Source organism: Anarrhichthys ocellatus, unplaced genomic scaffold (genome assembly GCF_004355925.1).
Source record: "Anarrhichthys ocellatus isolate YVR2014 unplaced genomic scaffold, GSC_Weel_1.0 scaffold46, whole genome shotgun sequence".
Taxonomy (NCBI): Eukaryota; Metazoa; Chordata; class Actinopteri; order Perciformes; family Anarhichadidae; genus Anarrhichthys; species Anarrhichthys ocellatus.
This window is the reverse complement of record NW_022280076.1, coordinates 2,845,226-2,867,134: the sequence shown is the minus strand read 5'-3', so window position 1 is coordinate 2,867,134 and position 21,909 is coordinate 2,845,226. Positions and strand designations below refer to the sequence as shown.

General features: G+C 40.6%; 2 protein-coding genes across 5 annotated transcripts in view; one reads left to right on the top strand and one right to left on the bottom strand.

Moving 5' to 3' along the window:
* Positions 1 to 12,121, bottom strand: part of nrg2a (neuregulin 2a) — a 68,357-nt gene extending 56,236 nt beyond the window's left edge. For 3 of the 4 annotated variants that reach the window (XM_031869319.1, XM_031869318.1, XM_031869320.1), the window contains exon 1: positions 9,602 to 11,023. In XM_031869319.1, the coding sequence (XP_031725179.1) occupies positions 9,602 to 10,010 (409 nt within the window). In that variant the 5' untranslated portion in view covers positions 10,011 to 11,023. Of the gene's footprint in view, positions 1 to 9,601; positions 11,024 to 11,995 lie in introns of those variants that run through there. The other variant, XM_031869321.1, reaches the window with a different exon arrangement.
* On the top strand, positions 12,103 to 20,982 carry puraa (purine-rich element binding protein Aa). The gene is made up of 2 exons (XM_031869323.1): positions 12,103 to 12,306; positions 16,684 to 20,982. The coding sequence occupies exon 2, from the start codon at positions 16,764 to 16,766 to the stop codon at positions 17,619 to 17,621; it is 858 nt and encodes a 285-aa protein (XP_031725183.1). The 5' UTR covers positions 12,103 to 12,306; positions 16,684 to 16,763; the 3' UTR covers positions 17,622 to 20,982.
* Positions 20,983 to 21,909: the final 927 nt, after the last annotated feature.

Below are 21,909 nucleotides of genomic sequence, written 5' to 3'. Positions count from 1 at the left end.
TGTTTTTTGTCATTTCAGATTACAGTTATAGTTAATAAATAGAGGTTTGGTTGTTACTGAACAAACAGCTGCTTGCTGATGGGCAGTAACAGCAGGGACAACGTCCAAATAGCTAAACTATATAAAGGATTATTCATTTTTTCATCAATTTCAGTTCTGCAACTAACAAAATATCTATGCATTTTGACAGTGTATTCTTATTGTGCTTGCAACTTCAATGCAAGGGACTGTTTTTCCTGTTCAACAGTGTATCTGAGAGATGAGATTTAAGGGAGTGAAGGCTAGATGTAAATACAGCTTGATGCTCTAGATATTCTAGAAATGTAAAGTAAACCAAGTTATTTCGCAGATAATGGAACTTGTGACATCTGTGATTGAAAGGCATACTCATAGCAGTAATCAAATGTCCAAACAACCCTCCAATAATGAAGTTAGACCCCACAATGATCCATCACAAATAGATAAGATCTTAGCAACATGGTACAATAATTGCTTCAAGATGTTTCCATGAGCTGTCTTCATCTTCCCATAGGCATATCAAGGCCATCTCTTAAAGTCCACATGAAAATCATCATTACTTTGATACAAGGTATATTCTTCATTCAGGCCGTGTGGATGCAGCTGTGGAATCACACACAAATACCAAATGATCTCATGGCATAATACTGACAGCATCAGACAAACCCAAAAGCAATTTGATCACCAAACCCGTAAGACATGTGTCCCCCCCCCCCCCCCTGAAAATAGTCAAAATTCTGTTTTGCTGCTCCAAAAGCAGCTTTCATCCCATTTTATGAATTTAAACCAGAGATTAATGGAGATTATTGGTTGTTACATTATGTACTAACTGTAAAACTAATCTGCATTCTCACCACCAGCAGCCGACCCAATCCTGCTCCTCTGTCTGATGTCAGCCAGCTGTTTGCAAGCTGCAGTGTTGCAGCTGTACCATAGATATATATACCAATGATGGAGTACCATATAAAACAACAGGGTTTCTTATAACGAAACACAGAAAACGATGACTGTTACTTGTTATGTGAATGCATGTGGCTTTGGTTAATAAAAGTTAGCAGCAAGTAAGAGCCTGGCTCTCATTCAGCGGAACAAGCAGATGAACTGAGAAAATATCAACCACATTCATAATAATATATTTCCCTGTTTGCTATAATAATTGTACCTACAAAAGGACTTTAAAAATAGAACACAACTGTATATTGATAACCTGAAATTGATACAAAAAAGATTATTAGTGGTTATTAATACATGTGTGAACACTGTAAGGAGCTAAAAACTGGTTTTAAATGCACGATGCATATTGAGCCGAAAATGATCAAACTATCGGCCCCCTTTTTCACTGACATGGTCCTTTGCAGACTGTTACTTCACCAGTCCCCAAGATCTAAGAAATATTTTTTTAAGTTCTTTAAAACATTTATTTAAATTTGAGTAAAATTACAAGCTTTCAACCACATGGCATTGCAGACTTGTTCTCATTGTTCTTACCCGGCTGAACTTAGAGTAATCCCATTATTCTCCATGAACCCAGACCCAGTTCTGTATTACAGCATGTCAATTCATAATCATCCAAAGCATTGCTTCGGAGTGTGTGAAATCAAAGGGCGTGTTAGACAATACAGTGTGTGGAAAATGTCTGTCACAATAGAGTGGTTAAACCACTCATGTAGAACTAAACCCATGTTAAACCACTCATAACGGCTGGTAGTGTTTTAGTTCTGTGGTGAAGCACATTAGAGCAGAATTAGGAAGTGATGACAACTTAGTTTTGTGTCATATCCAGAGATTTCACAAGCAAACAGTGCTGTAACTCATCAAAGGGAGTCATTTTTCATCTGACGTGGATCTCTGTTGTGATATCAGTATGTTGAGTATAATCCAGGGTTTGTAGCCCACTGTAGTCTGTCAAAACACAAATTTGTTTTCACTTTCTCCTTTTTTAGTGTAATCCAGAAAATCTCCACAAATCTCACACAAATCCTGTTGGAATTCCATAAACCCAATATGAACTCAGGAGCAATATAGCTGTAACATTTTTAATATAACATTAAAATTGGAATAAAAGGGTATTAAAAAAACTGAATATAATCACATTACACCTACTGTACATCTCACTTATTTATAGTCCGGTTATCTGTTGGTTTGTGCACTTTATTTTATATTTCACTTTATTTGATATTTTACTGTCAATTTTAATATGTTTCTACTTTTTGCACTGTGTTGATTATTGTTGATTGTTTAATGTCATGCACCACCCGTCATGTCAAATTCCTTGTAAGCAACATAAGTTGGCAATAAATGGTTCTGATTCTGGTTCATCAGATACAACATGATCTACTTGAGACACTGGCAGCCAGTATGAGAAGACAGATTTGATAGTTGAACATGAGCCTGTGTTTGCATATATTTGTTGTAATCTATCTTCATCAAAAGATCATTTCCTTGTCTTCTTTGGCAGGAACCCCGAGCTCCCAGTTTATAGATTGTCCTGGAACATCGGAGCAACCATTGATACCTGTTACACCTGTGCTTGTCTTGGTATGACAAGTCAAACTGTACACGTTGAGAAAGTTCTATTGTCAATCTGACTCAAATAAAGATACTCCGTTAGGTTTCTAAAGAACTATACTGCTGTCAATTCTCCAAACCTCTGTGAATTTAACAAAACAGAGGTCTGGCTACATGGGATTATTTGACATCACTGTAGCTGTCATTAAGATGACTTGTCCGTCCAAACTACGTATGCTGCTAATGGCAAACATTCTTTCTTTCTCTTTAAGAAACGCCAAGGTACAGAAACAACAAGAAAATGTGAAGGAGCACCAGGTATGATAGGCGAAGCTGAACGTGGCCAAAGTGAGGAGCTAGACTGTCAAATAAAACCTGCAGTGCCTGGCTCAGTTTAAAGCTAGAGTGAAGATACATGCTAACAAATGAAATGACCTGGAATAAGTATGAATGAGGGGCCCACTTTGGAAGATTTTGTCCCCCTATCCTCAATTCCTACTGGCTAGCCTGCCAGGCAGCTGTTCTTACCAAAAAAGGTTCAATAAATCAAACTACGCCACCATTACGCAACTTTCCCTTCACCAAACGGGAGACGGACAAAGTTAGCGACTAATCAGCTACTGCAGAACCACCTATCAAGCTCAAACCCAAATGCAGAACTTGGTAAAGAGCAAAACAAACACACAAGGATAATTAATATTGGACTTACATTCATAAAGTCGCAAGAAACAAGACTCCAAATGAATGATTATGCTGCCTTGCGTTAGCTGGATGTATTAGGCAACTGTTAGTTTACATTATGCTCTTTACAAACTGCTGATATTAATTATATTTCTACACATCTAACACTGCAGTTGTGGGACTTTGCTTTAGTGTGCTGGCTTTAATATTAACTAGCACAATGTTAGGTTGGCCTGTAAATGAAAAAAACACGGCTTAGCCTGGACAGAGCTCATTACTCATACTGATCACATCTGTGTTATTTACGTATGTGCTCTCACTTTTATGTGCAACAGATGTCATATACTTGTGTTTAACCACGGAATGGAGGAACATACCATGTAAACTACACAGAGCTATCAATGGTATTTTTTACATGCAAACCTTGAAATGCATTGGGCAATGCCGGCAAAACATTTTGGTAAGAGTGTTAGGAGAGTGAATGACACGCAGCTTAACTAACTGCAGCTTTACAGACTAGATCCTCTTAACAATACACACCCCTGATTATTGCAGGGCTGTATTAGTTTCAGCTGTACAGCAGCAGTAGGTAATGCACACTCATAAGCACAATGGCTATAGCACCTTGTGCATTTGGCGACATACGAAAAAGTAGGAAAAAAAAAAAATCACACTTTACAACACGCTACAGCATTTTTGCAGCACTTTAGTATTCAATTTAGTGTGTTTATGAAATATTAAGACAAATAGTTATACTACATGGGCTTTAGGTCCAGAGAAATCCAACCGGCTGATGATTGATTTATTAACAGTACATTTGACTACCAACAAGTAACTGAAAAATGCAGCCTTCCTATGCACAATACCTACAAATTAGACATTAAGTTAAAGAAAACAAAAAAGGCATTTTCCCAGCTATCCCAAAAGAATCCTCTTTTGAAACATAACTATACAATAGGTTACGTACAACGACAACTAAAGGACTAACATCTGCTATATATGGTATCACGACACGTTCTCATTCCATCTGGCCACATACTGACGCTTTGTTAGAGCCCTTGGCGTAACTTTAACTGGGCTACCCAGTGCGTGGTCGCATAAAACAGCTGGCTATCGCTGTGAATTCAAACAAAAACACCTAGTTAGGTTGAAGAATAACATCATGTTTGGGCCTAAAATAAGTACGTAAACTAAGTAAAACGTAAACAACGTAACGCAAGTACAGAAAACAAGTCACAAACATCACTAATGTAACACCGGTCTCTAACACTGGTCTCCAGGTCTTCCAGTGTTGGTTTGAGCCCTCCCTGTGGGTTTTTTCGGGCCTTTATACAACGTCATAACACACTCTGAGCATTTTCTCTGGTGCACTTTGTAGTAACTTGAAAACAAGGGTGCATTGTGTGTCAATATCAGACGGCGAGGAGTGTGTCAAAGCGTCGGTATTTGACGCACTGGCAATGAGAACGGGCCGGCTTTCATTAATGGAAAATGACCTGACTATGACAAAATGTCCACAAAATGAAAATGGGAAACAGATTTAGGCTATACTTATGATGAATAAGATTCATCACCAAAAAAATGGATTGTGTTTATTATTATTGTTATTTATTCATGTTTCCTTTTATTATAGGTTAGGGTTTACTATCACTAATAATTGGATATACTGTATATATAAGTTGATGTAACATTGTTATGTTTATAATATGTTTACCTTTTTTCCACAAGTACATTTGTGTGTCCGTTTATGTTTATTTTTCCTTTTTTTTAAAAATTATTTTATACAAGCACAGAGGGAAATGTTTATGAACCTAACTGCGCTGTAAATTGAGCATCATTTATTTTTTAATAAAACAAATCTCTACAAAAAAAAAAGAAAATTTGATCCAAAACATTCCTGAATTTTTAGATGGATAATGAATCCTAGACTGATGCAATTTGAAAGGACTGCTGAATGTGCAGCGCATCAAAGTAAATGCTGAGAAGACCAAAGTTGGAGCAAAACATGAATTTAAATTCCTCACTCCTGTATTAGTCATCTAACCTCCGCAAGCATGCATCCTTCTTAAGAGCTTCACAATGCTTTACAGAAATAATGAATCAACTGACACTGTAGTGGACTAGACAAAGTATTGGCTTACACAATACTACTACCAAAACACCAAAACGCACAAATCTGTGCTCTGCAGACAGGTATCAACCATGACCCTGACTCACTAAACCTCAACTCTAACAGGAAAACACATCCATCATTGCAGAATTGAGCGAGAGACCCAACATGCTCACTCTGTCACAATAATAGCTTCTAAAAGTTTGTCTTTAGAAATTTGGAGTAAAAGACTGAGTGATTGTGAGAAGATGCGTAATAGGAGAGGAAAATGAGGGGCCAAGTACTGAAAATGGCCTTGCCCTTTTTTTTTACATCTTATAAATATACATCAAGCTGTCTTGTCAGAGTAGAGCAGCCGAGCGGCGATTCACCAGGGCCAAAAGTCTACATAAAGGACTCGGTGAACATATAAAACAATCCCGACAAGCATACAGTCGAAACAAATCCATGCTTCTTGCTGGCCAATCTCATTAGCCTGTTCCTCTGCCCTGGGCTATAGACACTACAGCACTGACAGTTGAAAACACTTCAATCATTCTTATCTAAACAAACACATCCTGTTCTACAATAATCTCGGTGGTGAAATACAGTAAACGAGTGCCTTTGTCACAATCAACAACTGTTTTCTACATTGCCCTTGAGTGTGCTATATCCGAGTACATTGACCAGCCGGTGAATGCTTGTTCTGCCGGATAAACGTGTGGTTTAACAGCAGAACCCAGTAGCCATCAGCAGCTGTCATTCATGTCCTATATCTAGCTCTTCTAAGGAAGTCTCTCAATTCACAGAGAAATGCACATCTTGAGGCAATATTCGGCCTGTCCCCCACCTCAATGCAGCAGCTGCTACGTGCATACAATGAGACCACACAGTGACAGATTAGTGATAGAGTGTGCATTCACAACGACAGTGTTACATTCATCTACTTCAGAGACATAAACGGGCTTAATGAGCAATAAATAAATCTGCAGAGTGAGAAGTATGAAGGCGGTTTTAGGGCGATGTGTTACTCCTCGCCTCAGATGACCTTTTTCTCTGTGTACAAGTGTTTGCACCGATTTTACTGACACAATGCTCCCACCAGTCTGCACACACCCCCACACAAAACAATGCAATTATGTAGGTCTCTTCCATGAGGTATTTGGATAGACAAAAAGCTAGGAACCTCACCTATCACATTCATTCCACAGACTTTAGATTTAGACTGAGCCAAGTGGGACAACAATACTATTGTTATGCTAAATAATGAAGGCTCAAAAGGCAGATGTGACACACTTGCAATTACAGTTCTAAGTACAGCAATGTCAGACTGTTCAAATTGCAAACATATCCACTCTCATTGAGGCAGATGTCATTTTTCCTTTGTGTCATAGTACAAAGCACACAATGAACAAAGTTTGGTAATAGAGGATAATCACGACATGCTAACTTGTTTAGATGGCGGCCTCCTCGTTCAGTGCTTTCATACCAAGACTAACAACATATATTCATCAACAGCTAAATAGGCAAGGCAATACAAAGTGTGCACTGACGAATAGGGCCATATAATGCCATATCAGGTGGCTGTAATCATACAGCATACAGTCCACTGCATGTGAATTGTCTTATTCTTTGAAAGAAATGTTTCAAACATGCATGTGCCTGGATTACATTTTGGACACATTTCCTCTTAAAGATGATGGTGTTGTTTCATATGACATGTCACAAAGCAGCACTGGACTTTCAGGAAATACTTGCTGCCATGTTTTTAGATACAGTACTGAGATGTTTACAGTCTGTACTGCACTTTCTTTACAGTACAATAATGTTGCAGTTCCAGTCAGATACAACTTGATCTGCTTGAGACACTGGCAGCAAGTATGAGCGGACAGATTTGATTGCTTAACATGAGCGTGTGTTTGCATTTGTTTGTTGTAATCTCTAGCAAGAGAAAAGTATTTGCTGGTGTGTTCCTTTTATTTTTTGGTCGGAACCCAGAGCTCCCAGCTGAGCCCTAAGGAAGGGGTGCAGGTGGCAGGCACTGTAGCTAGGCTGTTTTTCAGGCAGCCGGAACACAACACCTGCATCACTTTGTATCTACGTTCAGTGCCCTGGTTCACACACTGGGGAGCTAGTGCACCAGAGGGATTTAAGGCAAGTTTGGGATGTGTGCTAAGTGGGCCTCAAAGCAATATCTGGACCCTGACAAAGCTGCTTATGCAGCAGTTCAAGGTTCGAGGTTCAAGGCGTAATGGCCTAAAATATAGATCCACTGTTTTGGTGTTAGCGGACTAAATATGAGGGAAAGAAACAGTAAACAGAACATTGTTGATCTTGAGTCCCTGCTGAATAAATTAACTCAAAGGGACAAGCTGTCAAGGGACTGACTGTTTATCTGTCTGTTTAAAATGGCATGATGAGGGAGGAGGCGTGGTCAGAGAAGATACAGTGAATAGATCAATCACACAAACAAGTAAGAAGCCCCTCAACTACAATGCCCACCAATATCACATGAGCTATGTTGTTGGGTGCTTTGAACTAAATAAAAAAGATCAACGGAGGCCCTGAAAGTGGGCGTGGCAACCCCCTCAGGTAATACAGTGGGGTGTCGGTGCCAGTTTGATCACGTCACTGATAAGCTTATCTAAGTGGCAGAAGGGGGATGTTCAAGGAACTCAAGAGGTAATAAGGTCCCTTTTGTGTCACCTCTCTATTGGGATGATGAGTTTAAAACCAGAGTGGGTATGGCAAAATCAAGAGGAGAGGGGAGCATTTGTGTCTCATGAGTGCAGGCTAAGAGGATGCAAGAGGGATGCACACATCATGTTCGAGACCACAATACTTGAGTGGAAGAACACCTGTGTGTGCTATTCGATGGTAGTAAAAGAGATGTTTTATTATACGTGACACATTCTCTAATTAGCTAAAAACATTCAGAGTATTTAAGATGAGCTGCCTCACATTTTGAAGCGGTGTTGCAGGCTGACCAGCACGGGACACCAGTTGTAGACACAAGTAACAAGCGCTGTGACAAGAGCTGTTTTTAAGATCCAATTGCAGATAGTGACACTACTTTATAATTAAATTATTACCCTGGTGAAGAGCAGGAAAGACACTCTCTGTGGCGTTTGAGCTGTTGCTCTCGCAAAACTACTGACAAAGCGACCCGTAAGTTGCTAAACAATGCATCATTTTGAAACACAAATGTGTGTGAATTCAAATGCACGTTAATGACAGTATTTGTGTGCAGCCTACTGCATCAACACCAGTGCAACAGTATGTTCTCAATCAATAGCCTCAACAAAATGATTGGCCTCGATTTTCATTGGTGAAATCTCACAGCAAGACATGTGGGCAAGAGAACCTACTACTAAACAATCTAAATACACTTGAATACCATCATTAACAATGGATATATTAAATAACACCGTATCATAAATAAATTGTGCCTGGTGGGATTTAAAATTTCCACCTAAGGGTGACATCTACTGACCAAAGTCCAACCCTGAACTCCTTGTGCATGAATCTAAAAAGGAGAAACCCTAAAGTGTGGGTGGTAGAATTGATAATTTAGTACTTTTCAACAACAACCCCATAAGTTCCAGGTTAGGACTACACCACATACTGCTAGCCCTATGTTTGCATGTGTGCACACAGGACTACGATAGCCTATGCCATATAGTGTAGGGTATTAAAGCATTAAAGCAGGGCGGGAGCCTAAATATAGCCTCGGAACCAGTTTGCTTAGGGCAGCGTGATTTTCCACACCTGATACCGGCGATACAGGCCGCTGTCCCTGGTCCTGAAATGATACCGGGTCCATGGACTGCATGTGGTCGATGTTCACATAAGAAGCCGCTACAATCTGGGAAAACACAAAACTGCATACGAAGCCATATGAAGTAAAAACATGCATTAGAATGTGCCTAAAACGTTTTAAGTATAATGCGGGTTTGCAGGATGCAGATACAGTTCGATACACACAAACTGCAATTCCTCACAAGCAACAGTGCGAGGCGCATGTCTGATGCGGTTCAGGGGAGAGAGAATGGGAGAGAGAAAGAGAGAAAGAGAGTTTGATTGATCATGTGGGCTATGGGAGCCTGCGAGAGTTGTCGAAAATTGCTGCATAGACGCCCCTTAGGCACCTATTTGGTACCCACTGACTCCAAACCATGTCTGTGGCCAAAATCACCACAATTCACCAGAGTGGCTGTTACCAAAAGCCCTAAACCAGGCGCTGTTAACAGACCGTTCATTCTTCCGGGTTGGACTTCACCGGTAATCCACAATACATCAACTTACCGCAGTCCTCACACAAGATCTTCCCAACATCCTTTTTTAGGCTCTTCACAATCGTGTCCCGAGGCGCAAACGATGCTTTGAAAACCAAGGGCTCGTCAGTGGGGTCCATGAAAAAAATGTACTTGTGGTTTTTCTTCACTTTGGTGCACAGAGCCTCAGATCCAAATTCCCCCACGGTGACGAGCTGTTCTCGCTTCAGACCCCCGCTGTTTAGGGGCCAAACATCTAGCACTTTGACATTCACACGGTACGGCTCCGCGGAGACGTTCACAGGCGTAGACTGCACCTTGCCCTCGATCACCACGGTGGATTTGTAAACCTGGTCCTGCAGGGAATCCAAACTCGGGGAGTAGCAGGCGAATGAGACCCCGATGACCAGCATGGATAAATGTACTGAATCAAGCCTCATGCCGCCTGCTTTGGCTCGGTGGTCGCTGGTCGCGTTGCGGCAGGGCTCTCTCGGTTGCGGGGCGATGGCGATGGAGCTGGGTTAAATGAAGAGACAGCAAGTAGGCTCCAGTAGCACGGCAGCGCGGCAGACCTTGCATAAGTGTCCATGCCATCGGGATCCACTGCTTTTTCGAGCGCTTTCTAATGGGTAAACAGCAGCTTTGAAACGGGGGAAACCGCGGGATGATGCTGGGTTTCAAATCCAGTGACTGCTTTCTGCTAATAAGGCATCGTAGATATAGGCTAAGCGAGGAATTGGCGGATTCTCCCCTCCAGAAGATGCCCCCCCCTATGCTGCCATAGTAGCCTTAACTGCAAGACGACGCCACTCTTATCTTTGCCCAAAAATTGCAGTGGTGGGGTACCGCTATTATGGTTTTCTGTATCATCTGCAGCGGAGGGAAAAGACGCAAAATGCTGCAGTGAACCACAAGTTTGGTAGTCCGGTCGCAAAACATAAGCCACGTTTCATTCCCCCCCCAAAAAATAAAAGAATATTTCTGCTCGGCAGCTATAACGCTAATACGGCGCCTTCCACCGTGGCTCTCTATCCGCCTCCCCACTAGCCACAGACGGCGAGAAAATGCCGATTGCCAAGGGGCTCCGTCAACAAAAACGCAGGATCGGAGCACTGAGACACAGGCAACCGACGGACCAAAGGGTCGATCTCCTCTCTCCCGAAACCCAGCTACTGTATGTCAATCACTCCATGGTGTTTCATCAGCGGCGATCTCACGTTACAATGAAACAAACGGAATCCTAAATCCATGACCGTCCCTCCCCAAAATCGCATCTCACTGTAGCCAAGGCATTACTCCGATAAGGAAATAGGTTCACGTTGAAAAATGCATCCGCATATATAGTCCGGTGGGCCTAAAAAAAATCATATGGCTGCGATGACTAAGGCTGCGAAAGCATTTCAGATTCTTCAAGAGACTGTTTTGAATGACTTTTGCGTCTCATCCCATTAAGTCATGCCCTGCATGCAGGTCACATTCACTGCTCTGCCTCTAAAAAACTGATGTTGAACCACCGCATTAAATCCATACAGCTAAAACAGCGGCAACACGGGGTCCAAAATAGAAAAAAAAAACATATAAATCACTTTAGAAGGAGAAAAATCAATGAAAGTATCCTTCTCTGTGTTCTTAATATAATAATTGAATGTGTTCACGTGATATTATGACTCTGAGGGAACACTTTATGACTCTGAGGAAACACATAATTCAACAATATAACAGGTCATCATCAATAGCGATGCTTATGATTTTAGTTATGATTGTAATGGTTTGGTTTAAGCCAAATAGAATGCGGGTACAGGATGTTAAACTGACAGTATTCACAAAGAGCGACATCTGCTGACCACAGTGTATTTATGAGCTGTTAGAAACATACTTTCTCTAAGTGTTGCTGAACTCAAACGGTAAATGTACTAAATTAGCAGGGTACCACATTTGAATCCTGTCCAATAAAATATGTTCAGTGTGGACTGCGTATATAGGGCAATACGTGTTTGTATTGAATTTGGGAGGCTCAGAACAAACTAATGTGTATAAAATACACCCACAGCAATACATATGCTCTTCAGATCTGGCTGCTCTCCGTGGTGCTGAAATTCTACCAGGCCTATAAATGTCACTCATAAATTAGGGCCCATAGAGTGCTGATGTAAGACAATGTATACAAACATGTATTAGCCTACTGTGTGATCTGAAGCCCTCTTTGCTGTATCAAGAAGCGACAATGGGCTTTTTTTTATTTTAAACAACACTCATCACAGTATGGAGCACAAGATGTGTGCGTGGATGTAACACTCATCTCCTCAGAGATGCAGCCGTGTAGATTGAAACACGCGACATAATATCGACCCCAAATTGGACACGGTGTCGACAGGCACCGCTCACTTGCTTTCTTCCCTCACAGTTGCAAAGACTGTTGCCCTACCTGTTACCACCGGAAGGCAAAGCTGCAATTCCTCGATCGCACCAAGGGGAGGCGCGTGTTCTCTGAGTTCCTCCTCAGTGCGTGTTGACATCAGAGGTGAAGCGTGCGGCGTTGAACTTGTGCGTGTGTTTCTCTCTCCGTGCCACGACTCGCCGTTCCTTGTCCATTTTGTGAAAGCAGGCAGAAGCGGTCTGCTGCGGTGTCACAAAGGCCTCCGAGCGCATTCCCATGTGCCATTTGCCTCGTCTCGTCCTCTGCGGCTCGCGGTCGTGTCTGTGAGACGCTGCCCACTGCGGACTGAGCGGTGTAAGGTAGGTTTATGGGGGGTCTCGCTTGGTCGGAATGACGCGTTATTTACATGTCATCCCGGATTGTTAATGCCAATGCAGCATTTAAGTGTCCTAACGTGCAGCCAAGCATATATGTCATTGCCTCGCAGGGTTGACAGAAGCAAAATACATGCTTGAGCATACAGCCGTGCCTGTGAAATAATAATAATGGAGCTGCATTTGGAGCAGCGCCACCGCATTCCGGTGTTGAGATGTAGGGCAAAACTTTGCGGCAGCCTGTTAAAATAATGAGACGACACGTTTTTGTTTTTGGCTGAAATCTGCATTGGACGTGGCTTCGGCATCCAATCACAACCGATTTTACTGATTAATATTCATGGTTAAATTGGTCGGAAAAATAGGCGTATTGATGATAGATTATTAAATTGACAGATTGTTTGAGGTTGGTTGGAGCATCTGAGATGACAGGCTATATACTGTTGGGTAAGTAAATTAGGCAGAAATGTAACATGGTGAGGTTTTGGATTAGAAAGCCGGATTATATCATAAATGAGTACATTTTATAGCCATTATAGGCCCCAAGAGGAACGCTGATATTACATTTTACGCAGGTAGGCTTAAAACGTATATCTCATACCAAAACAACACCATAGTTAAACTAAAATAAGCTATGTATGAATTACTTACCTATTTTGCATGCATACATACTCGTGTTTATCACCTGGTTAAGAACAAAAAACACAATAAGGCCAGCCGCTGCTTTGCTGAGTTGAGGATAAACGCGTAAGTTTCAGCATATATCATTTTGATTGCTGAACATCAAAATGATATAACAAGCTATATGAATTGTCCTCCTTTTTATTATTTGATATGTTTTAATTTCATTAGGCTATACGTGAATGTTGGGTTGTCTTAATACGATCCCTAATAATTTACTCACTTTTTTAATTCCCCAAACATTATTGATTTTGTGAGAGAAGACGTGATGTCTGCCGTGGAGCAGATCAGGAGGCCGCGTGACCTTTGCAGGGCACATCTGAATTATTTTATACAATAAATCTAAAGGATTAGATTTAAGGTAAATAAAAAAAGTTATAGAAGAGACTAAACTATGGTAACTCCTTTTGATCCGGCATTCTCACCTCGCCAGGCAGAGTAGACGTAATGTTGCGTCAACGTTATTTTAGGTTTATTATCAATAAATGAACGTTTTAAACCTAATGGTTGTTATATTATCAATAATTAATTTAAATATTTTATTTCTCTAATATGATAGTATTTTTTTTATTTATTTATTATTTCCTTTTACTTCACAATTGCCAGCATAAAACGTAAATAATTAGTTCTCCTTTGGCATTCAGACTATCCATATCACAATATTGGCCTAAACTTGTCCATTTAACATTACTTTATGTTATATGGTCATTCACTTGAGGATTATTCAGTATTGTAGGGCAATGAATTGTGGAAAGCTTTATTATTTACAAGTACAAAGCAACATTTGACATTTACAATTATTATAAATATAATAAATGTCTTAATATTCCACTGTGTGACATAATTAGGAGTTATAAGTATCTAGTAGGCTTATAGAATAAATTAAAGGCATCGTTAAATGTAAACAGATTGGAAGTATAGTTTCTGGGTTAGACTTCCTACATGTTACTGAACTCCACTCAGGCCAGCCTTTGGGACGCCTACACTGAAGACACTTTCACGTTTCTTATCTTTTCCCGACAAAACTGTCAATGTGGTAAGTTTTTTTTTTTTTTTTTTTTTTTAGGCAGAAAAATAAAATGATAAGCATGTTCAAACAATGAGGTCATAAAAACCTCGAAAAAAGGATCACAGACAGTACCCTATAATAATCAACTCGTTTTAAGCTAAATAAAGTGTTAAGGATTAATGCTTACACTTTTAAGATGAATCTGTGTGAAGTGCATAACGAATATTGACTACAAGAGTTCTGGATGAGCGTCTAATTTAAACACTGAACGCTTTTACGCACTCACAGAGTCTCCGAGATACATCGGTATTAAAAATGAGAAGGGTTTGAGGTGAGATTCTGCATCTATGTAGCCTAAGGGTTTAGGTTAGAAACGCACGTGAAATTCTCATTTAGACGTTGTATTAGTTACTCTCATGAATATTTCAATTTGACTTGATTGACAGAAATGATTAACCCGTAATATGTAAAGGCCATATTGAATAATGAGAACAAAAGTCGTATTAATTAGTTTTTAACATGAAAATAAATTGTTGGTTTAATGACTCAAATATAAAAGTCTGGCGTCTTTTTTACAGCTATTTTCAAAATGGAGGACTAAGCTTATTTATCATTTTCTTATATGTTTTGCAAGGAATGCCAAAGTTTGTTTGTTTCAGAAAAATATTAAACACTCATAAATGCATATAGCAGTAGCAAATTCGCACAAACGAATTTAAGCAACATTTTCTAAAAGGCCATATGTAGCATATGGTTCAAGTGAAAGGTCTGCGCAGGAGGACAAGAAGGACGATACACTGTGGAGAAAGTATCACCAGCATGGGAACAGTATTTTCACAAGTGACCCGTAAAAGATATGTTGTGTGAAGGCTATTAAAATGTGTTAAAAATGTGTTGATTGGTTACTTTTTTTTTCCGAGTACACGTAAATGCAAAATTAGAATGCTCAAATTAAAATTTGAAAGCTATTTGCAATCAGCTTGGGCATGACCAATAATTACACCACATCATCTCATATATAAAGATCTAAATAGCCTATGAATGTGTAGGCCTACGTATAAACATTTGCATGTTTTGGTCTTTTTAAAAACAATAACTGTCTACGCTGTACTAACGTCTAAATACGCACAATAAGAGCACAGCAGATTATGGGTAGGCGATCATTTGCAGGCGTATCCAACACAGATTTATCCAAATAGGCCTCTACTTCATATGCTGCTGTAGAAAAAAAAAAAAGCTGTACAATTAACATCACTTGTCGTTTAATGCGATGGCAGCATGCAGTCAGTTGGGCAGGTAGAATCCCTAAATATAAGAGGAGGGCCTATTAGCGGCATAGCCACTATACTGCAACACACACAACGGTCAGACCATGCGGACATTACCTGGGTGACGACACATTGAAAAAAAGTCTCCTGGCGGTAAGGTGTGGACTGCCAGTCAAGAATGACGTGACTTGGTGGTGACAAGGCCAAAGATGAGAAATTATGCTTTTATGTGTTTCTCGTGAGCGCGCTCGTGTGCTACATGCACTTATGCTGCAAATTTAGGTCCAGATAGTTTACGGGCGGACGTGTGTTTGGACTGTAGGCCGAGGCTTTGTTGTTTTTAAAGTTTCTAAATTACGTTTTCATACATTTTCCACGGTGAAAATGGTGCGTCTGAAATGACTTAAAGCTGAACACAGCTACACTTCACTGAAGGAGTTTCAGTTTTCTTACCTGTTCTCTTTCGAACCTTAACAAAATGGATATCTGTATTGCTTTTGACATCACCTATTTGACACAATGTGGGGAGGTAAGCTTTGCGTTCCTAAAGAAAGTTCCTAAAAACATTAACATGGATTAAACGACATTATTTGGCAGTACTGCACGTCATTGTCATGCCAGGAAAGCTAATTTTCAGTTGTGAGAGAACAAATTATAACGTTTTGGAAACATATTGTGTGATGTTGCTAATTCACAAGTTTTGAAATAAATAATTGACATGAATTACAATGCTGTGTCATTTCTGTTAGCCTATTCTATTTAGGCCTTAAAGTTAATATACCTTAAGATGAAGTCGTTTTGAATCAGTTAGCTGTGGGTCTACAGGGCTGGTAGTGGGCGACACAATGATTCACTCGTGGTTATTAGTCTTATTGTTGATATTATTTTATTAGTTTACTAGCTTAATACAATGCAGTTAAATTATTAAAAATATGTTTCATTTTGTTGAAGTTTAAGCTACTTGAGGGACTTGATTGCTATGACTTCACATGAGTTTAGTCGAAAGAAATCAATGAGCTTGGCCTAATTTTGTATCTACAGACAAAACCCTTAAACGTAAGATAAGCAATTATTGTGTCAAACTAACACAACTAACTTATTTTTTGTAAAAAGTAAAAAATATATATATTAGCACATTCAACTTGCACAGACACTACTCTTGCTTTAAGCAGAGGGCATGCTCGGGTCTTTCCAGGTAACACCATGAACACCATCACTTTCAGAAGCTGTTTCGACGAATCGAAACTGAAGCAGACTCCGGGAGACGCGTTTCTTCATCCCGTTGGTTTGGCTTTCGATATGACTGACAGCTCTTGACATTACACCGTATGACAAAACGCAGCGTCCTCGCTCTGCATTAACCACCCCCCCCCCCCCTTCGCCTTTTCATTCCTTTCTGTGTAGATCTCGCGAGAGCTCCGGCGTGCGCTGTAGCTGGCCGTGGCTTTGCAGCAGACAGAGGGAGAAGGCAGGCAGGCAGCATCATGGCGGACAGAGACAGTGGTAGTGAGCAGGGAGGAGCAGCCACGGGCCCAGGCTTCGGTTCCATGCAACCAGCGACAGGAGGGGCGGGCTCGGCAACTGGGCTCCAGCACGAGACACAGGAGCTGGCGTCGAAGCGGGTTGACATCCAAAACAAACGCTTCTATTTGGACGTGAAGCAGAACGCGAAAGGCCGCTTCTTAAAGATAGCAGAAGTCGGGGCCGGTGGAAACAAGAGCCGCCTCACTCTCTCCATGTCCGTGGCGGTCGAGTTCCGTGACTACTTGGGGGACTTCATCGAACATTACGCCCAGCTGGGTCCGAGCAACCCGGCGCTGGTGCAAGACGAGCCCCGGCGAGCACTCAAAAGCGAGTTCTTGGTCCGAGAGAATCGGAAATACTATATGGATCTGAAAGAGAACCAGAGGGGACGGTTCCTGAGGATTCGACAGACCGTTAACCGGGGGCCCGGTTTGGGATCCACGCAAGGCCAGACGATCGCTTTGCCTGCACAGGGACTTATTGAGTTTCGTGACGCTTTGGCTAAACTTATTGACGATTACGGTGTAGAGGACGAACCTGCAGAGTTGCCCGAAGGGTCATCATTGACTGTGGACAACAAGCGGTTCTTCTTCGACGTCGGATCCAATAAGTACGGGGTGTTCATGAGGGTGAGCGAGGTGAAGCCAACGTACCGCAACTCGATCACGGTGCCCTACAAAGTGTGGTCCAAATTTGGGAATACTTTCTGTAAATATGCCGAGGAGATGAAGAAGATCCAGGAGAAGCAGCGCGAGAAGAGGGCATGCGAGCAGCAGCAACAAGAGGAGATGCAGGCGGACGATGGAGACGAGGATTGATATAGATAGCAACAAAACTAAACAAAAAAACATGCAAGAGTAATGAAAATAACAAGAGAAATATAATTAAAAACTCTACTGTACAAAGAAAGAAATCTAAAGATTTAACTGTAATGGTTTAACTCCAAGGGAGCATCACCCACAATATAAACCTCCACAACCTGACAGTTATGACATGTTGTCACTCATCGCTGGATGTTACCCCACTTATCCACCATTAATACAGTAACAGGCTGCTAAACAAAGTAATAACATTATATTTGAACATTGTTTCGTACTTGACAAACAATATTGAACTGAGTGTTTATTTCCCTTATTAACAGAAAACTTTTGTACCAGTTAAAGCTATTGTAAAAAAAAAAAAAAAAAGAAAGAAGTGTCTACAATGTTCGAACCGGAGGAAAACCCTGTTTCCTGTTCTCACGTGAGCTAATGACTTCAGCACAAATCGGATATTCTTAATTTTCAAAAAACAAAATTTGAAAAACTCGGTAAAAGGTTGTTGCGTGTACTTGCCATCCTATTTCCCTTTTACCTGTGAGTAGAGATGTGTTTACACATTAATCATATGAGGGCTAGGCCTGCTTCGAAAACTGGTTTTAGATGTCATGCAGTATAAAAAGGACCATTTAGGCATTTTCATCCAATGAAATAAGTGCTCTATTTGTCGTGCAATATGCATTGCATAAAAATCAAATATATATTGAACTGGTCGACGGCTCTCGGTGACGTTTGCCAGAGGCATTCAAAGAAATATTAATATTGTAGTTTTGTTTCAGTTGACATTGTTGCCATGCGGATGGATATATTATAGACTACCTTTGTGTCTCGTTGTTAATGCAATGTGTTCATTTTAAAAAAGGTACTAAATGTGTAATCGATAGAGGAAACGCAGTGACGACGTGTAGCAAATGGCCTGAATTGCAGATTTCTTAACAAGACAAACACCCGACACACTGTGCTGATTGGCGTAGTGGTCTGAAAAAAACTAACAAAAAAAAAAGAATCAAAAAATTCAGCAGAGCATTATTGGTTAGTACATCTGAAACATCTTGTGATCTTGTTCAAGTCATAAAAGTCCAAATGGGGCCAAGGAGTGCTGTTGCTGCATGTTAATCTGCACTAAGATAGATTTCGTTGGTTTTCCCAAAATATTGGCTCAAGGACTCTTCCATACGTATCTTTATCCGCCTGTAGTGTACCGATCTCAAGTTGGAGTACTGAGTGATTTCCATCCAAAGGCTTGGTGTAGTTGTAGTGGAAGTTGTTTTCAAAGTGCGATCGTGAAAGGAGTGACCTTGCAAACAGAAATCGAAATATCACCATCGAGGTGAGGAGGGTTCAGTTCACCCACTGGTGAACCTTCAGCAGTGTGTCAGTGGATTTGCCCTCTAAGTTTAAGACCCGAAGGTGTGAAGTTCAGTGGACACACATCCATAGCTCCACTTTAGATTTGTAAGCATATATATAAAAACCGGGGAGGGGGTGATGAGATTCTGTTTTGGTCTAATTGTAAATATTTGGGCTGCCACACGGAAAAACAACTGGTTTCCAGAGCAGTTCGGTCGCATCTCATAGATGTGTGATAGCAGTTTTATAAACTCTGTCAGTAAACTCCAGAGAAACTGGCAACAATCAGATAAATGTCAGATTTACCTCAGAATTTAACGATCGCTCCCCTGTTTAGATTGACTGGAAACGAGCAACCTAGACGGTCCTCGACCACCTGTTTCTGGAGCCTCTGGTAGAGCCTGAACGATACCTGATTGGGAGCATCCTCTTCAGCTTACATGCTGGCCTGGTGCCTTACACGCTCCGCATGCTTACACGCTGGCCTGGTGCTTTGGATCGCAGTTTGGCTTCTTTTGGTTATCGTTTCCTCTCTCTTTCTTCCAGTTTTCTTTTTTTTTTGTGTGTCTCAGCCCTCTTGTGTGTGCTAGCGCACACAATCTCTTAACCTTTCTTTTATTTTTCTTTCCTCCTGCTACCCTTCCTTCTTTCCTAACCTCATTGCCATCCCCATTCTCCAGCCATCCAGGTATCGGCCTACATGTAAACATGGAAAGGGAGGCGGTCACCTAGATGCAAGATGATGCAGAGGAGTTGGCTCTTCACTAGCTCAGCGCTTTAGCGGTGGAGGGGGGAGCAAGGGGCCGATTGGGAACATCAGTAGTAATAATATCAAGTATCGTTGACAGGCCCTCCCTTTTGAAACGCTCATTCTACGGCTTGGGTAGTTATGTGTAAGTTGTGAGTCGCTCAATTAATGGGGAGCAGCAAGCATGTCTTGCTTTCTTTCTTTTCTTGTTTTTTCTTAGTTTTACCTTTTCAGCGTTATTCCACGTTCTTTGTAATTTTGGAATGTTTTTCGCCCACAAAAAATATATCTATTTTTTCTGTGCAACATTTCATCACTGTGTGCAATATCGTATGTGCCAATGGTGGCAATATATGTATATCAATTAAATATATGATTACTATTTGAAAGCATGTGGCTGAATTCCATGTTTATTTCTCATGAAGGAGTTGTATGCCTTTATTTGCACTCAAAGCTCCATCCTGGAGGAAAATATAGTAAACCAAGGTCTTAGCAGCCTGTCGGGTTAAGCAGTTCACATAAGTACTTTAACTTGAAATGCTCACTGCAAGTATGCCTCTCTTTAGGAAAAGGCCCAACTTGGCTTAGTGGGTTGTTGAAGGTAGACTATAAACACACAATGGGAGTTTTTGTGAAAAGGAAAACTTTAAAAAAAAACGAGTGAAATCTCTATTTTAGCTTTAAGCTAAGAAAAGGTGCTTCAGTCAAATTCTCATTAAGGTGTATGGTGAACTGTCTTCAGTGGTTGTCGTGTGTAGCACTTTGCTTTCCCAGGTTTTAATGAAATGCCTGACCAATACTTGTTTAAAATTATCTCAACAAAGAATGTCTCTTATTTTTCTTTTTTAAGATAAAGAAAGTATTTGATTTGCTCATTTGGTTTTGATGCATTAAATATAATTTATGTACATTTGACAAATTTCAAAAATAAATTTAATTTACCCAATGAGGGAAAAATCTACATTGAAAATGTACGTGTTCTTTATGTTTCGTTTCTTGTTGGAGACAAAAAAAAAAAAAAAGACCTTCTCAAAATGTCCTCAATTCACTGATGAAGAGTATGTTTGATTTTGATGTAGTGTTGTCCACAATGTCTGACTACATTTACAATGATACTAATTACTAAAGCTTAATTTTACAGCCTTTAAAATGCAAACTTTGCAATGACAAGTTACTGATGACTCATGTCTTCTTAGCAATTTCAACATTAGTGCTGTATGTATAATACTGGGCTGTAAAATAAAGCATTACTTTGTTCTCTAATCAACCCGACTATGCTATTTGTGATCATCTGTACGCAACGACTGCCGTTCTATGAGCTTCACTTATCATTTGAAAAAGGACAGCTTATTGACCCCGACCCAACATAACCGGGTCTTTAAAGTTTTGTTTGCAAATAACCATTTCTGATCCGGGTTTTGAAGTTTTCCCGACTGCTATAGTGATTCACACAAGAACAGCGGGTCACAGAGTTTATTTATACTTTAATTAAGTTAATAGCTATTTACAAGTTCCATAAGTGTCTAGTCCCAAGCTACAGTTCTGGTGTAATGCTTATTAATTGTGAGATATAGAAGAGGATAATGAATAGTTTATCTGATCAATATTAATAAGGATAAGCCAGCCATTATCCTTCACCAGATCATCAGCTGCCTCGGTGTTGTGTCTGCCTCTAAAACGAGTTGCTATGACATGGGGAGATGTCGCCATGCAGGGCCTTTTACGTCAAGAGGGTTTTTATTACTTTAAACAGCCTTCTCCTCGACCACCTACTGCGCCAGAAGAAACCACGTTACAAAAAAATGTGAATAAAAAGGTGAGTTAAGTTTGTACTTCCCACCACCAGAGAGGTCAGAGTGCAGGGTGTGGACATGCTCAAAGGCCTTTCTGCAGCACATTTATGTGTCTGGGCTTTGTGGGGGGAAATCGAGGGTCTCTCAGCCTCTTGGCCCCCCTGCTGGCCAGGAGGAAGGGTGAAAGGAGGAAGGAGATGTGCTTGAATTGAAGATGGATTCCAGCCCAGATGGCAACACAAACCCACACAGAGGATTGGTTTAGGTCATCACCGCTTTGGAAGCACGAGACTATGCTTGTGAAAGCACAGTGTACTAAATCCTTTTATTTTTTCGATTGGGAGTTTGTCAGTCAGCAATAATTGCTCACAGGTATGCTGCTGGGGAAGATTAAGAA

What these genes read in the sequence shown, in the direction of transcription:
- puraa (XM_031869323.1), top strand. Translation starts at nt 16,764, where the DNA reads ATGGCGGACAGAGACAGTGGTAGTGAGCAGGGAGGAGCAGCCACGGGC.